Here is an 18,250-nt window from a genome sequence, read left to right on the forward strand (position 1 = left end):
AAAATCTTCTTTAAATATAACTTTTTGTCGTCGTCAAGACCCAAGATTTTGATTGGGTAAAAAAAATATTAGAGCTTGAAATTTCAAAATATATGATATTTTTGAGCCCCTCTCAAAAAAAATGACATTTTCTAAAAATTATTGAAAATTTTATTGTTTTGTGAGCACTTTTCTAAATCTAATTGCAATATAAATCAAAAGCAACTGTTGTAGCTGGAAATGCGACAGGAAATCCAGCTGGAGATTCGATTTTCTGAAACTTGATATCTTAATTTGTTTCAAGATTTGATATTTTAAATCTGTTTTCATAAGCTTCATAAGTTCTTAAATTGATTAGTTGACATAAATTTCACACGCTCTCCCCCTATCAATGCTAGAAGGGCTCACAAACTATACCATAAAAATATTTGAAGTTTCTGAAAAAATGACACATGCCACATATGGCTCTATTTGTTTGATAAGAGTTTTTAAGTCATGTCAAATAAACTATGAATAACCCTTGCCTTCTTCCCGACTCCACCCTGAAAAAAAAGAGGGTATAAAATTGAATATTCATACGTAAACATTTGCTCGGGTAGTTGGTAGGTCGAGTTATGTAGAACCATGTAAGAGAGTCCCATTTCCATTTTCTATCTTTCCATTGGATAGAGGAGTGAGTACTTAATATTTATAGAAATATTTCTAGTTCTCAAACACCCTTTAATGTCAAATTTGATTTTATTTGCTCGATGAATTCTCAAGTTATGCAAAAAATTTGTATGGAAGCTCCCTTTTTCCATTTATATCTCCGCTGAAAGAAAGGAGGAATTTATCGTACAATCACTTCTCGTATTCAAATTCCCTCCCATGCCAAATATCGTTCCATTTGCTCGATAAGCTTTCGAGCTATGTATAATAATTGTATGGAAGCTCTCCCTCCTTTCCATCTTCCCTGCTAGGAAGTCATAGATACATTTCAAATACCCTTACATGCCAAATTTGGTTCCAATTGCTCGATAAAATCTCGAATTATGTATTTTCTTTTAAGAATGTGCAGGGATACTAAACCATCATTAAAACATTCCATACGAGACGGTACGCCGAAATACTTTCTTATGCCAAATTTGGCTCCACTTGAATGAATAGTTCTAAAGTTCTCAAGACTTGTAAATTTAATTTGAAAGACCTCCTTCCCCCTTTCCAATGATAGAGAGGGGTTTCAAACTATCATTGGAGCATATCCCGGCCTCAGAAGCTTACACCTGCCAAGTTTCACGCAAATCGGTTCAGTAGTTTTTGAGTCTGTTATTTTTATATAAATATATGTATTCGTTTGAAAGTTTATAAACGTTTAATTCATTTTAATTATTTTAAACAATCATTTTTCAAAACGATCATAATTTTTTAGCTAGTCTATGAAACGTTTAAAAAAAGATGACAAGTATCATCTTTGAAGCTTAAGTTCAATGCTTTAGATGTGTTTTTTTTTCAATATTTTTAACAATTCTTGGAATTACATAATTTTCAATATTTTTCAATGACGAACCGGATTTATTGTGCATTTTTAGTACTAAAGGGTGATACGGTCAAAATTTGGTCAAGGGAAAACGCGTGTAAATCGGTGAAATCGTTTATTTAAAAATCAAATTAAATTTCTTTTTCAAGTTTAATTAGTATAAAATTCAGAAAAATGTTCAGTTAGGCTTCCGCTTTTCCAAATCCGAATTGCCGGGCCTTACGGTTCTTGTCCTTGGGAACCACCTGCACGTTGTTGGCGGCGTACCACTCCATGGCCTCCAAGATGCCAAATCCGGCCAAAACAGTACGGAACAACCGTGTTTCTTCAGGAAAGGCAGCAGACGTTTATTCAAACACTCTTTCACGTAAATTTCTTGGTTGACAGTCCCGGAAGTTATGAAAATGCTGCTTTTCAAGCCACAGGTACAGATGGCTTGCCAAACCAGATATTTCTTCGCAAACTTTGACAGTTTCATGTGCTTGAAAATATCTGCTACCTTCCCCTTTCCTTTTGCCGTATAAAATTCATGTCCCGGAAGCTGCTTGTAGTCGGCTTTTAGGTAGGTTTCGTCGTCCATTACCACGCAGTCAAACTTCGTCAGCATTGTCGTGTTCAGCCTCCGGGATCACGCTTTGGCCGTCGTATTTTGTTTATCATCGCGATTTGGAGTTTTGACCGTATCACCTTTTATTATTATTTCTAGCTTAACTACAAAAGATTCTACCAGTTGAAATCTCAAAAATGTATGTTTGGATGGATGAAATTTAGAAATTAACAAATGCCCCATTTGACGGTACATGGAATTAAAAATGAATCGAAATGCAAATCATTTTCCAGACGTAACAAGTGCAAATTTGTTGAGCCCGAATTATAAATGGTAGACTATTATAATGCAATTCACTGACATTTTTTTTGCACCTGAATGAGTATAAAGCTGGCTTTTGACTAAATCGAGTAACAGTGTCTTGTTAACGTTTGAACGAGCATTTTTTTTTCTTTTTCTATAGGAGTTTAACCCGTTAGGGTCATTCTTCCTGTTTGAACGAGCATGGGTTTGCTTAATTGCATTCTCAAATCATATCTGCTGACATTTTGTCTATCGTAAGATGACGACCTATTTTTTTCTTAAATATTTACCTTTATATTTTTGAAAGAGAAATTATTCCAGTTTCAGCGGATTCATTCAGTTGTCGCTATGTAACTTGGAGTTCTGCCCAGATTCTTTTGATTGGTTGAAATGCAGCATCATCAATGTGGAAAGAATGAACGGATCCTTTTTCCTACCAGGAAACTATTCTTCGTATAACTTTAGCCTCCATATCCAGGACATCGTAATGGACAATCCATCAGACGCCTTATTCGGAACCCTAATAGCCCACAAACAGGAACTGATATTGTCAAACGTGTCAGCACCAAGGATATTGATTCCACCAACATTGAAACGATTCATTATGACGGGCTGCAATATCACAGAAATAATCATGCCAACCAGGGCACATTTCAGTAAGCTAGAACGAATAGAAATATCCAACAGCAATGTGCGGTTGGATCTTGATTTGAGAGCGTTTGAGAATCTGACAGATCTTTCGATCGACAAGAGCAGCTTCCTGAAGCTTCATAGTGATGGTCCAATACTTACAAAAATTAACCAATTGATGCTTCGGAACAGTACTGTTCAACTTTCGATTAACTTTTCCAGTTTATCTCGCATCGATAGACTTATGATGGATTCCGTAGATTTCGCTTTGTCCGATGTAAAATTTTTGAATAATTTAAATATATCCCATCTGCAGTTGGCTCATCTTCAGGCTTTTCGGAGTAACAGAAGCATATTCACCAATAGTAATTTCACTAGCAGTAAAGTGTTTCTGCCCAAGCTGCAAACTCTTTCAATCGATTCTGTACTGCTAAATTCGACAAAATTTGACTCATGGATTTTCCCAGGACTAACATCGGTGATATTCAAGGACAATGGCTTGGAAAATATTGGTTCACGTTTTCATGATTTCAAGAAACTGGAAACCATTAACATTTCAAAAAATAGGTTTCACATCTGTAGTTTGGCTCCTTTCAGCGTTTTTGAAAATCTCACAGTTTTGGCACTAGTCGAAAACAGGATTCAGCATTTATCACTGAACGGAAGTCATCTTTTGGCTAATCTTGTACATCTGGACATTCAAAAAAACCGAATCGAACATCTGAGGCATTTTCGGGTAGGAAATATGCCAAAACTGATGACACTGAATCTTTCCGAAAATAAACTAGTTGAGCTTGATGCATTTTCCGATATTGGAGCTACCAATCCCGCATTATGGAGTCTGACACTCGAAACCAAACATCTAAACTGTACTGCGTTGGACGCTTTTCGAGTTAAACTGACCATTGCCAAGGTTTATTTAGCCGATAATGGGTGTCAAGAAAGTTCCTGATTTTTTTTTCAAAAAAAAAATTAATCCTCACAATTTTGGGTACACAAGAATTTTCATTTGAGATGGAAATAAACTAGATAAAAGCAATAGTGTAACGGTCGCCATGTTTATTTTTCACTACGGTTGCCCGAATTTTTCCCACACTTAAATATCCGGGCCGGACAAATCCTGGCTATTGTATCGAAAAACCTGGCCGAATCTTCTGAATTTTAATCTAAAAACCTAGCATAATTTGCAACCTTAAATCAGGGCAATGGTTGGGCAAATATGATCAAAACTCAGAAATTAAGACCTTTCCCAAAATAACGAATATCCGAGTTAGTCAAAAAACTTAATTTTTTTTTCGGCAAATCTGGAAATTTTTCAGTATTTATTATGATTTTCGAGAAACAGTCTTGATTTGTCTTGATTTTTTTAAAAACAGTCTTGAAAATGCACTGAACTTTCTTTATTTAGTATTTGGATTAGAACATCGAACAAATCTGAAATTTAAATAGTTCAATCCATTCAACTAATGATAATCCTTGGTTCAAGTAATTTTTTAATGGTATTATTCCATATAAACTGCAGGCCATCCGAGATTTTGCTTGTCTCAGTTGCATAAATTAAGGCGTCCACAGAACCTGTATTCCGCCTTTATTTATGCAATTTAATCAGAATAACCCAACAAACATTTTGGCTGATTCAAAACGACAACTCGCTGAACGATTTCCGACTATCCGTATTTCATTCTGTGAGAAGCATTGAAAGTGGCTCCATACGTATGAAGAGAATCCGATTTTTCATGATTAATACACTCACAGAGGACAATGAATACCTTAAAAAAACCTAAATTTCGTAGCGTCCCATCTTCAAGGGGAAGGTATACCTATATGCGCCTATCGGCTTAAATGCGCATACAGCCATTTAATAAATAGGTGATAGAACAACTTTTAATCAATGTATTTTGAGGCTTATATGCTTTGAACAAAGGCATGGGATAATTTTATCGTATGATTAATTCTATAGATATGCAACGAAAAACGTATAGGGCTTCCATCTTAAATCGGACTCCCGATCCCCCTCATTGGAAAAATTGGCTTAAAATATTAATATAATAATGCTTATTTCGTACTCAAATACCTCCACATGTCACATTTGGTTCTAATTGCTTAATTATTCTTCAATTCAACCAAAAAAAAATTCATCTCAGCTAAACTTTTCGTAAATTGAAAATTTTATAAGCACTCCAGGTGGCTCTAGAGAATATTTCACCCTCACAACCTCACAATCTTTAAAAATTATTATGCCCAAACATGCTTCTCAAAAAATCTAGACACATATTTGTATATCATATGTAATGAATCTTCCCAGAGCTTTTTATATTTTCATCTGCCCAGGGAATTTCAAATGGAAATTAAAAATTGCTTTTCAGAGCTTTTGAGAAATCCTCACATAGATCAGTTCCAGCTTTTCAGAGGTTCATATCCTCGCAGGAAGTAACTGATATCTGTTTTTGTTGTTATCAACCCAGAGAATTCGTGCAGATTGTTATTCTCACAAAAACTTCATAAAACTTCACAGAACCCCTCGCAGGGATCCATTAGAGCTTTCCAAAGATTTTTTATCAACGCAGAGGATTACCAATTAGCACTTTGGATCCGTTCACATAACCTATTCAAGTACTGCCCCTCCTAGGGGGTTTACACTTTCATTCAAGTACTGCCCCTTTCAAAGGGTTGTACTTCCATCCTGGTACTGCCCCTCTTTAAGGAGTTTATTTTTCGACGTGTTCGGGATATAGATTTGTACCTCCATTCGAGTACTGCCCCGCTCAGGGGATTTGTGCTTACTTCCATCCTGGTACTGCCCCTCTCTAAGGATTTGTACCTCCATTCGAGTACTGCCCCTTTCAGGGGGTTTGAACCTCTATTCGAGTACTACCCCTCTCAGGGGATTTGAACCTCTATTCGAGTACTGCTTCTCTCAGAAGGTTTTTGCTTAAATTCAAGTACTGCCCCCCCCCCCCCCCCAGAGGGCTTGAACTTACATTCTAGTATTGCGCCTCTCAGGAAGTTCGAACTTTTATTCGAGTACTGCACCTCAGGTTTGTTCTTTTATCCAAGGTACTGCCCCTCTCAGGAAGTTTGTACCTCCATTCGAGTACATCCCCTCTCAGGGGGCTTGAACCTCAATTCGAGTACTGCCTCTCTCAGAAGTTTTGTGCTTACATTCTAGTACTGCCCCTCCCAGGAGACTTGTACTCACATTCTAGTATAGCGCCTCTCAGGTGGTTCGAACTTTTATTCGAGTACTGCCACTCTCAGTGGGGTTTGTTCTTTTATTCAAGGTACTGCCCCTCTCAGGGAGTTTGTACCTTCATTCGAGTACTGCCCCTCTCAAGGAGTTTGAACCTCTTTTCGAATACTGCCTCTCTCAGAGGGTTTGTGCTTACATTCAAGAACTGCTCCTTTCAGGGAGTTTGTACCCCCATTCAAGTACTGCCCCTCTCAGGGGGTTCAAATTTTTATTCGAGTACTGCCCCTCTTAGGGGGTTAGTACTTCCATCCTAGTACTGCCCCTTTCATGAAGTTTTTACCTTCATTCGAGTACTTCCCTTCGCAGGGGGTTTGAACCTCTATTCGAGTACTGCCTCTCTCAGAGGGCTTGTGCTGAAATTCAAGTACTGCCCCTCTCAGGGAGTTTGCACTCCTATTGAAGTAATGCCCCTTTCAGGGGGGTTTTTTTTTTTTTAGTTGGTAACCACAGGTGGTAAATCCCGGTTTACGGATTGTATTCCAAGGCACGGCGAGCCACCGCGTCCCCCCAGTTTGCTACTCTGGGTCCATGGGTACAATGGGCAGACTCATGATATACTCCGTGTATACCCCCTACTCCCTAAACTCCACCTGGGGCCGCAGACCTGGTTCCCACCTCGAACTGTTTAGTACACTATGCTTCAATAGTGGGAGGTCTATTCGCGCTAATGCGCTCAAAGGCAATACTCATTAACGAGACCACTTTCAGCAAAACCTCTCATCCTTACGACTCGACGCCTGAACTCTCCTCTAACGACTTGAGAACCGACATCTCCTCGCAATGACTCGAGATTCCCACACAAACCTCTCCTCTTCGCGACTTGAGGCCTGATCTCTCCTCTAACGACTTGAGATCCGACCCCTCCTCGCATCGACTCGAGGTTTACCTCTCCTCTGCACGATTCAAGGCCCGATCTCTCCTCTAACGACTTGAAATCTGACCTCTCCTCGTAATGACTCGAGGTGACCACTTGTACCCCTCCTCTTGTTGGTAAGGGGCCTGATCCCTCCTTTCAGGGGGTTTAAACTTTCACTAAAGTACTGCCCCTCTCAGGGGGTTTGAACTTCCATTCTGATACTGCCCCTCTCAGGGAGTTTTTACCTCCATTCGAGTACTTCCCCTCTCAGGGGGTTCGAACCTTTTTTCGAGCAATGCCTTCCTCAGAGGGTTTGTGTTTACATTCAAGTACTGCCCCCCCCAGGAGGCTTGTACTTACAATCTAGTATTGCGCCTCTCAGGGGGTTCGAACTTTTATTCGAGTACTGCACCTCTCAGAGGGGTTTGTTCTTTTATTCAAGGTACTGCCCCTCTCAGGGAGTCTGTACTTCAATCCTGGTGCTGCCTCTCTCAGGGAGTTTGAACCTCTATTCGAATACTGCCTTCCTCAGAAGGTTTGCGCTTACATTTAAGTACTGTTCCTCTTAAGGAGTTTGTAGTTTGTACCCCCATTCAAGAACTGCCCCTCTCAGGGGGTTTAAACTTTCACTCAAGTACTGCCCCTCTCAGGAGGTTTGTACTTCAATCCTAGTACTGCCCTTCGCAGGGAGTTTGAACCTCCATTCGAGTACTGCCCCTCTCAGGGGGTTTGAACATCTTTTCGAGTACTGCCTCTCTCAGAAGGTTTGTGCTTACATTCAAGTACTGCCCCTCCAAAGGGGGCTTGAATTCACATTTTTGTATAGCGCCTCTCAAGGGGTTCGAACTTTTATTCGAGAACTGCACCCTTCAGAGGGGTTTGTACTTATATTCAAGTACTGCCCCTCTCAGGGGGTTTAAACTTTCACTCAAGTACTGTCCCTCTCAGGAGGTTTGGACCCCTATTCTGGTACTGCCCCTCTCAGGAGGTTTGTACTTTCCTCCTGGTACTGCCCCTCTCAGGGAGTTTGTACCTCCATTCGAGTACTGCCTCTCTCAGAGGGTTTGTGCTTACATACAGTACTGCTCCTCTAAGGGAGTTTATACCCCCATTCAAGTCCTCCCCTTCTCAGGGGGTTTAAACTTTCACTCATGTACTGTTCCTCTCAGAGGGTATGAACTTCCATCCTGGTACTGAACCTCTCAGGGAGTTTTTACCTCCATTCGAATTCTGCCCCTCTCAGGGGGTTTGTTCTACCAAATTGCACTTTTTTGTGATTTCAACCATCATCTCCTTTATTCGATATATCGAGTTCATACACGCCTCTTGGAAACATTTTAGATAATTACATTTTAGCAAACACTCTCTCCCTCTAAATTATTTCTTCTAGCCTTATCACCATAACGCTTCTTTCCCTACACAAAAGCACAATTTTGTTTTGTTTTTTCGTACTAGTAATTAGCCTTGATTTACCTTCTAAATACTCAAAATTCGGAAGCATGAATTACCTTGATCCGCGCCATTGTCGTATCCGGTGGCTTTAGACATTTTAAGTGTCTGAAAATGAAACAATGGTGTAACTCACACATTAAAGCTGTCTATGGTAAAATAGACGTCCTTCTCAAGGTGGCCATTATGCCTTTATATCCCCTGCACCAATAAGCGCATCAAGCCTGCATTTGAACAACCTTTATTAAAAATTCTTCTTCTTGAAAACTGCAAGAGATTTCCAGTTGAAAATAACTCCAATGTTTACAAAACAGATTTTTGCTCAGGTGTATTTGTTGAAGTATTCAAGAACAACAGTATTCTGCATAGTTTGCGCATTTAACCTGCTTCTCCCCTACCTCTGTAGATTGAAAACTTCCAACGCTTTGATAACCTGGAAGCAAAAGGTAGGCGCTATGCAGTTTCACCATCTTTATGGCATACGCCACTTAATATCAACGTTGCTGTCGGCAGATAGTTATTGAAAAACTTAATCCTGTACAACTGAGTTCGATGTTTACTTTTGGGTTCAAACTCGTGGATGGAATGGGTCGAATGTATGTAATTGTATATGGAACAAAAAATGAATCCGGAATCAAATCACGGTTACGACATAAAAAATGCAATTTTGTGGAAATCGGTTTATAAATGGTAGACTATTATAATTCAATTCAATGACAGTTTTGAACCTGAACGAGTATAAAGCTGGCCTTTGACACATTCGAGAAACAGTGTCTAGTAAAAGTTACAGCCAGCATGGGGTTGCCCAATTGCAACCTGAAAAGATATCGTCTGATATTTTGTCTATTGTAAGTCTACATTTGTTTTGTTTTATAATTTAAATCTTAATGTTTTTTTTTTAGTTTTAGTGTGTGCATTCAATCGTCGATATGTGACCTGGAGCTCTGCCCAGATGCTGCTGATTACCCAAAATGTACCATCATCAAAGTCGAAAAGATCGACGGAACCTTTTTTCTACCGGCAAAATATGCGTGGTTCAATTTCAGCATCCGTTTTCAAAACAGCATTATTGACAATTTAACGGGCGCCTTTTTCGAAAATTTGGTAGCCAACAGACACGTACTTATGTTGTCGAACGTATCAGCAGCAAGAATTTCGATTCCACCAACAGTGAAACGTTTGATTATCGCTGATTGCAATATCACTGAAATCGTCATGCCAGACAAGGCACGTTGAAGCCTTCTAGAAGGAATTGAAATATTCAACAGCAGTATTAAGTTTGATCTTGATTTAGGAGCATTCAAGAGCTTGTCAGATCTTATGATAGACCAGAGTAGCTCCGTGAAGCTTCTAAGTAATGGTCCAATACCTACAAAAGTGAACCAATTGATGCTCCGGAAGAGTAATATTCAATTTTCGGTTAACTTTACCAGTTTATCGCGCCTCGATCGGCTTTCGATTGACTCCGTGGATTTCACTTTGCAAGATTTGAAGTTTTTGAACTATTTGAATATTTTTAATCTGCAGTTGGGTCACCTTCAGGCGTATCGAAGGAATGGAAGCATGTTCCCAATATTCACGAATAGTAATTGCTCTAGTAGAAAAGTGTTTTTGCCAAAGCTGCAAACGCTTTCAATCGATTCTGTCCAGCTGAATACAACAAAATTTGACTCATGGATTCTCCCAGAACTAACATCGGTGATATTCAAGGACAATGGTTTGGAAAGAATTGGCCGTCGTCTGAATAATTTTAAGAAACTGGAATTCATAGACATTTCAAATAATAAGTTTCCCACCTGTCATTTGGCTCAATTCAGCATTTTTGAAAATCTCACAGTTTTGTCACTAGTCGAAAACCAGATAAAGCATTTAACGCTGAACGGAAGTCATATTTTGGCTAATCTAATGCACCTGGACGTTCAAGGAAACCGAATCGAACATCTTAGACATTTTCGGGTAGGAAACATGCCAAAGCTGGGTACACTGAATCTATCTGGAAATAAACTTGCTGAGTTTGATGCGATTTCGGGCATACATGCTACCAATCCTGGATTTTGGAGTCTGACGCTCGAAACCAAACATCTGAATTGTGCTGTGCTGGATGCTTTTCGTGCTAAAATGACACTGGCTAAGGTTTATTTATCTGACAATGGGTGTCAATGAAGTTCCGGTTTTCGCGGAAAATGAGACATCACAATTTTGGGTGTACGAGAATTTTCAATTAAAAGGGAAATTACATAGTTGAAAGCCACAGTGTGACGGTAAAGATAACTACTAGCTGACCCAGTAAACTTCATTCCACGTTCAACTCAATAAATTGTTTTAAATGTTTAACTTTATCTACACGTCCTTAACTTATTCGTGCTCGTCAATCAATTTTATGAAATCCGAAAAAGTTGTACGCTGTGGTGTTATTAATTTTAATAAAAAATACATAAAACTTGTACTCACATTCTCTGTCCTCCGAGCAGATCTTGATAGGAGCTGGAATTTTGGTTCTGTTGCATCCCCGGAACTCCCCTCCTTCCCAGCAAAATCTGCTGCTGCTGCTGTTGAAGTTGCTGCAACTGACTCGGCGTCAAGTGACTGATACGAGGCGGCAAACTCGCGAACTCGATACCGTCATTCAGCAGCAAGTTGGCTCCTCCTCCGTACCCTGGTCGTTGTTGATACTGCAGATGACTTTGCAGATAGTGGGACGTGGGCGGCAAATTGACACCGGATCCACTTGGCGAGGAGAAGTTGTGACTACGTTGCTGTTGATGAGTCGGCGAAAAAATATCGGAATTCAGTCCGAGTTCCGGATAACCCTAAAAAGAAAACGGAAATTATCAGTTTTAAGACGGTTTTATAAAAGTAATCTCATGACAACCTACCAAATTGGGCGGCAACGAAAGTGGATCTCCTCCGAAAGTGCCCTTCAACGTGGGACTGTCTAGCTGATCCGACGAATCTTGGCTGTTGCTGTGTTCTAGCCCTCGAATGGCGTTGGCCAACCAAATGTCCAGATGCTGGCCCTGTTTGAATGAGCTCTTCGACGATCGATTTAAATTATTTTCTGCTGGATGCCGGCAGCCGAGATGATCAACAGTGAGTGATCATCATCCATTCATCGATCCATCCGTTCAGTTAGCGGACGACAACGAGATGATTCATAATTGGAGTTGTGGTTGAAATACCAAAAAAAAAAATTGGAAGCAAGACGGAGAGCGTGAAAAAAAAAAATCGGAAAAAACAGAAAGTTATTAAAGAATTCTGCATCTGTTTTGTGGTGCGGGTGGAATTGTTGAGAGGGAAACGACCGTAATCCTCCCACTTCTGTTTTGAGCGGACGGAAAAGATGATGGAATTGGAGTGATCGAGAAGAATGTGGATTTGTCATTGGGAGAGTTTTAACGTTGTCCATTGCGAAGGTCGGGATGGTTCAAAATAAAATATTTAAATTTGAAAATCGAAACAAACTCAACGTTTCAAAGAAAAACACAAAACCCAAATTTTAATTGTCATCAAAAAGCATCTCATCAATGAATCAACAAAGTACAAAAATAAGGAATAAAAAACATTTTTGTAGTAAACAAAAATTAAAAGTAAAAACTCTAAAGAGAACCAAGAAAACAAAACAAGTCAAAAAGTATCAAAATTTGAGGGAGGTCTTGAAAATTGAAAAGAATAAAGTAAAAAAAAAGTACAAAAAGAGAGTCAAATAGAACGTCAATAGACAAGTCTCAAAGAGAGTCAATAGATAATCAAAAGAGTTGAAAAATGAAACCCTCAGAAAGGACCAAACAGAAGTTTAAAAAAGAAAAAAAGAAAGTCAAAAAGCGAGTAAAAAAGAGAGTAGGAAAGTCAAAAATTAGTCAAAAAAGAGTAAAAAAGAAAATAAAAAAGGAAATAAAAAATAGAGTCCAAACAAGAGTCAACAAGAGAGTTAAAAACTGGTCGATAGAAAAGGTATAGAAATAGTCAAAAAGATTGTTAAAAAAAGATAAAAAAAGCGAATCTAAAAAAGGGTCTAACAAAAATCATAAAAAAAGAACATCGAAAAGCGAGAAAAAAAGAAGGACTATAAGAGAATAAAAAAAATGAGGAAAAATGATAAAAAAGAAAGGCAAACACCAAAAAGCAACAACAAGAGAATGAAAAGAGTGTCATAAAAACATTCATAAAGGGAATGCAAACCTAAAAAAGGGTAAAAAAAATTTAAAAATGTTAAAAAGAGAGTCAAAAAAGAGATTAAAAGAGTATCTTAAAAGAGTTTAAAAGTAAGTCAAAAAAAGTCAAAAAAGAATCAGAAAGAAAAAAAAAAGTGTCAAAAATAGAGTAAAAATATCTAAAAGATAGTAAAAAAAGGTAAAAAAAAGGCAATCAGAAAGTCATAAAGAAAACCAAAAAACAGTCAAAAAGAGAGTCTAAAAGGGTGTTAAATAAAATGTTTTTAAAAAGTAAAAAAAAATGAGTAAAAAAAGTGTCAGAGAGATTATTAAAAAGAGAGTTTAAAATTGAGTCTAAAAAATATATAAAAAGGGTATATGATCATGAGATTAAATGCCAATCTAAGAAAGGGTCAAAAAAAGTAAAAAGAGATAGGAAGAGAGTAAAAAAGCAAGTAAAAAAAAGTGTCTAAAATACATTGTGAAAGAGAGTTATGAAAATAGTCGAAAAACCTTCAGAAAGAAAGTAACAAAAGAATGTTAAAAAAGAGTCCGAAAAAGATGAACAAAAGAGTTAAAAAAGAGTCATGAAAATAGAAAAAAGTATCAAGAAAAGAGTCAAAAAAAAACCAACAAGAGAGTTTTTTTTTTTTTAAAAAAGAGAGTCAAAAAGAGAGTTTTAAAAGAGTCTGAAAATAGATTTAAAAAAAAGTCCAACAAAGAGCCAAAAAAATTAAGTAGGAGGAGTAGGAGTTCAAAAGAGAGTTCAAAAGAGAGTCTGAAAAAGAGTTAAAAAAGTCAAAAAGAGCCTACAAAGAATAAAAAAGAAACAAAGAGAGTTAAAAATAAATAATAAAAAAGTCAATGAGAGATTACAAAAAGACCCAAAACAAATTAAAAAAGAAAGTCAATAAGAGAGTTCGAAAGAAATAAAAAAAATAGTCAAAAAGATATTGAAAAATAGAGTCATAAAGAAAGTCAAAAAGGGAGTCAAAATTAGAATCAAACTGAGAGTCAAGATGAGAGACAAAAAGATATTCAAAAAAAAGTCCAAAAGAGTATCCATAAGACAATAAAAAAAAATGTCAAAAAGAGAGTCCAAAAATAGTCAAATAAAAAGTAAAAAAAGGAAGCCGAAAAAGAATCTAAACAAGAGTCAACGAGAGCGTCAGAAAAAAAACTTAAATAGATTCAAATAAAGGAACAAAAAGATTACTTATAAAATATTAAAAAATGCGAATCAAAGAAAGAATAAAAAAAAAGTCAACAAAGATCAAAAGAAAGTCAAAAAGTGAGTTTAAAAGAGTATCTAAAAGAAAGTTTCAAAGGGAGTCATAAAAATAGTCAAAAAGAGTCAGGAACAAAGTGAAAAAGAGATTCAAAAAAAAGTCCAAAAGAGATAAACAAGAGAGTTAAATAGAAAACAAAAAATAATAAAGAGAGTCAAAAAGAGAGTCCTAAAGAGGTCGAAAAGAGAGTTTAAGGAAGTTAAAAAAGAGAGTCTGAATAAGAGTTTAAAAAGAATCGAAAAAAATAAAAAAAAAGTCAAAAATTGAGTTTTTTTGGACTCTTTGGAGACTAACAAAAGAGTTGAAAAAGAGTAATAAAAAGATTGAAAAGAGAGTCAAAAAGAAATTCAAAATAGGAGATAAAAAGAGAGTCAAAAAAAGAGTCAAAAAGAGAGTCAAAAAGAGAGTCGAAAAGGCAGTCAAAAGAGAGTTAAAAAGGGAGTACAAAAGAGAAATTAAAACAGAGTAAAAAAAGATTCAAAAAAGAGCCAAAAAAATTTAAGTAGAGAATGAAAAGTAAATCAAATAAACATCCGTAAGAGAGTTAAAAAAATCACAAATGTATTCAAAATAGGGTCAAAAAGATAACCAATGAGAGAATTGAAATGTTAGTCTAAGAAATGGTAAAAAAAGAGTCAACAAAGATAGAAGAGAGTCAAATAGCAAATAAAAAATGGTGTCTAAAAGAAAGTTTAAAGGTAAGTTATAAAAAGAGTCATAAAAAAGAAGAGTAAAAAAACAACAGGAAAGTTAAAAAAGAGTCAAAAAAGAAAGTCAAGAAGAGAGTTCAAAAGAGAACAAAAAGAGAGCTTTAAAAAGTAATACAGAAGGTCAATAAAGAGTTGAAAAAATGTTAAAAAAAGTCAAATGAGATCAACAAAAGAGTTAAAAAAGTCATAAAAAGATTTAAAACAGAGTTAAAAAGAGATTCAAAAAGAGAGTAAAAAAAGAGTTAAAAAGAGAGTCAAAAATAAAGTCAAAGGAGGGTCAAAAAGAGAGTCCAAAAGTAAAACTTTTATTTGTTTTATTTGAGCCAAAAAAGAATAAAAAAGAAAGAAAGAGAGTTAAAAATAAATCAAATAAAAAGTCAAGAAGGGAGTTTAAAAAGAGTAAAAAAAATATTTCAAAATAGAGTCAAAAAGATAATCAACAAACATTTTTAATGTAAATCTTAAAGAGGGCAGAATAAAAGTCAAAAAGGACAGAATGATAGTTTTAAAGAGAGTCAAAAAGGAGTCATAAAAGAGTCAAGAAGAAAGTCAAAAAGTGGGTGAAAAAGTAGGTCAAAAATAGAGTCAAAGATGGAGTCAAAAAGAGACCAACAAGAGAGTAAAAAAAGTCAAAAAGCGATTGAAAAAAAGAGAGTAGAAAAAAGTCAGAAAGAGAGTCAAAAAGAGAGTGAAAAAAATTGTCTAAAGGAGAGTCAAAAAATTGAAAATAAGAGAATTAAAAATCAAGTCAAAAAGAGAATCAAAAAAGGAGCCAACAAGAGAGTCATAAAAAGAAAAAAAAAGAGAGCCAAAAAGGGAAACGAAAGAGAGTCAAAAAGAAAGTTAAAAAAATCAAAAGAAGATCATACTGAGAGTCAAACAGAAAGCAAAAATTATAGGAAAAAATAATTTCAAAAGACAAAAACGCCAAAAAGAGATTTTAAAAGCGGATCTCAAAAGAATCAAGAAAAGTAAGGAAGAGACTCAAAAATAGAGTATAAAATGAGAAAAAAATATAATCAGAAAAAAATAAAAAAGGGTCAAAAAAGGGTTAGAAGGAATCTAAAAATAGTCATAAATATAAAAAAGAGATAAGAAAAGAGTAAAAAAGTGTTTTGACAAGAATAAAATTGAAAGCTGAAAGCCGAGTGTTGAAAGTCGAACGTCGAAAGTCGAAAGTCGAAAGTCGAAAGTCGAAAGTCGAAAGTCGAAAGTCGAAAGTCGAAAGTCGATAGTCGAAAGTCGAAAGTCGAAAGTCGAAAGTCGAAAGTCGAAAGTCGAAAGTCGAAAGTTGAAAGTCGAAAGTCGAAAGTCGAAAGTCGAAAGTCGAAAGTCGAAAGTCGAAAGTCGAAAGTCGAAAGTCGAAAGTCGAAAGTCGAAAGTCGAAAGTCGAAAGTTGAAAGTCGAAAGTCGAAAGTCAAAAGTTGAAAGTCGCAAGTCAAAAGCCGAAAGTCGAAAGTCGAAAGTCGAATGTTGAAAGTCGAAAGTCGAAAGTCGAAAGTCGAAAGTCGAAAGTCGAAAGTCGAAAGTCGAAAGTCGAAAGTCGAAAGTCGAAAGTCGAAAGTCGAAAGTCGAAAGTCGAAAGTCGAAAGTCGAAAGTCGAAAGTCGAAAGTCGAAAGTCGAAAGTCGAAAGTCGAAAGTCGAAAGTCGAAAGTCGAAAGTCGAAAGTCGAAAGTCTAAAGTCTAAAGTCTAAAGTCTAAAGTCGAAAGTCGAAAGCCAAAAGTCGAAAATCGAAAATCGAAAGTCGAAAGTCGAAAGTCAAAAGTGGAAAGTCGAAAGTCGAAAGTCGAAAGACGAAAATCGAAAGACGAAAGTCGAAAGACGAAAGTCGAAAGACGAAAATCGAAAGACGAAAGTCGAAAGACGAAAGTCGAAAGAAAAAAGTCAAAAGACGAAAGTCGAAAGACGAAAGTCGAAAGTCGAAAGAAAGTCGAAAGTCGAAAGTCGAAAGTTGAAAGTCGAACGTCGAAAGTCGAAAGTCGAAAGTCGAAAGTCGAAAAGCGAACGTCGAAAGTCGAAAGTCGATAGTCGAAATTCGAAGGCCTAAGGTTCAAAATCGAAAATCGAAAGTTGACGAAAGTCGATATCGAATTTAAAATTCATGCGCGATTTGCAAGATTCCTTATTAGAAGTTCGAGTTTCGAGTTCAATTACTATAGTTAAAAAAAATTAATACTAGAATTAAATTTTTTTTTTTTCAACTGAAACTGAAAACTGAAAACTGAAAACTGAAAACTGAAAACTGAAAACTGAAAACTGAAAACTGAAAACTGAAAACTGAAAACTGAAAACTGAGACCTGAAAACTGAGAACTGAAAATTGAATGCTGAAAACTGGAAGCTTACAACTGTTAAGAATAAACTTAAAAAAAAAAATTATAAATAAAATTCAAATCTCACAAATAAAAATCCAAGATAATTGGTCACGGAAGCATTTCCGGAACTGCCTAGCTGAGTGCACTTCTCTTCAAACACAATGTGTCATTTGCGTGTTGATGAAACGACGCTCAAAAGTCACTCTCATCACCTTTCCGATGAGCTTGACCGATTCAAAGGCGACAACGACGACGCTCTGTTTTGTTTACTTTCAGTGATGGCAGTTGTTGGTTATTTGAGACGTTTTTTTTTTGAATTTTTATTTCTGTTTCGTTTTAACTTCGCAGTCTGAGCGTGAAAAAGAAAGGAACGAAACACAATACTTCCCCTTTGGCTTTAAGAGTCCCATCGTCAGCTTTCATCTACATTTCCAACGTTTTGGGAAGGTGAATTTTTAATTTGTCTAAAAAAACGAAGCAGAAACAACAACAAAATATAATGAGACACAGAAAAATCGTCACTGGGAAGAATCAGAGCTGAAAATGCCATAAATAAAAGCAGCTTAAGCTTAGAAGGTGAAGGTGTAATTTGATAGTCAAAGACTAAGGTATACGAATTTGTAATTAGTGGGTGTTGATTGAATGACTTTGAACTTTCAAACATCAATCGTTTCGGTTTTGAAGATTGGCTCCGTAAGACCTAAGTTGTTGATATACGTAGTTTGTTGATCGAACAAATTATGACTTAATGAAAGTAAAACACAATGAATCATACACCGCGTGCGGCTTGAATAAAATTAAAGAATCATTCAATAAATCTTAGGCCGATTGGAACGTTCCTTTGAAGCTTGGACTTTCAATAGAGAACACAAAACAACACAGCCCTAATAAATAAATCAACTCGGGCTATGTCAATTTGGGACAGGTAGGAGCAAGCTGCCATTTAGTTTTGTGTGTGTTTTTTTTTCGGGCAGCTGCGAAATAAATAACAAACTTGAAATTTACCACCAACACCGGCGGCCGAATGCCATTTGGCAGCCGATGAACGGTTCAGTTGGAATGATTCAAGAAACTTAAATGTTTACAAAATATTTACCTCCACGACAATTACAAACCGACAAAAATTGCATTGAAATTGAAAGTTAATTATCAAAAGACTTCTAATAAGTACAAAGAATTTAGAAAATTTCAAACTATTTCTAAGGGTCTACAAAAAATCTGATTTTTTAAATTAAATGTAGGTTAAGGTTGCCA

At 36.4% G+C, this 18,250-nt stretch overlaps 1 protein-coding gene across 4 annotated transcripts in view; it reads right to left on the reverse strand.

Annotated features, from left to right (window-relative positions):
- The window catches only part of LOC129748482 (probable serine/threonine-protein kinase DDB_G0282963), a 93,248-nt gene that overhangs the window by 42,773 nt on the left and 32,225 nt on the right, over positions 1-18,250 (reverse strand). For 3 of the 4 annotated variants that reach the window (XM_055743133.1, XM_055743125.1, XM_055743149.1), the window contains 2 exons: positions 11,407-11,591; positions 10,982-11,340 (listed from right to left, as the gene is read on the reverse strand). In XM_055743133.1, the coding sequence (XP_055599108.1) occupies positions 10,982-11,340; positions 11,407-11,591 (544 nt within the window). The remainder of the gene's footprint in view (positions 1-10,981; positions 11,341-11,406; positions 11,592-18,250) is intronic. The other variant, XM_055743142.1, reaches the window with a different exon arrangement.

This window comes from Uranotaenia lowii, chromosome 1 (genome assembly GCF_029784155.1).
Source record: "Uranotaenia lowii strain MFRU-FL chromosome 1, ASM2978415v1, whole genome shotgun sequence".
Lineage (NCBI taxonomy): Eukaryota > Metazoa > Arthropoda > Insecta > Diptera > Culicidae > Uranotaenia > Uranotaenia lowii.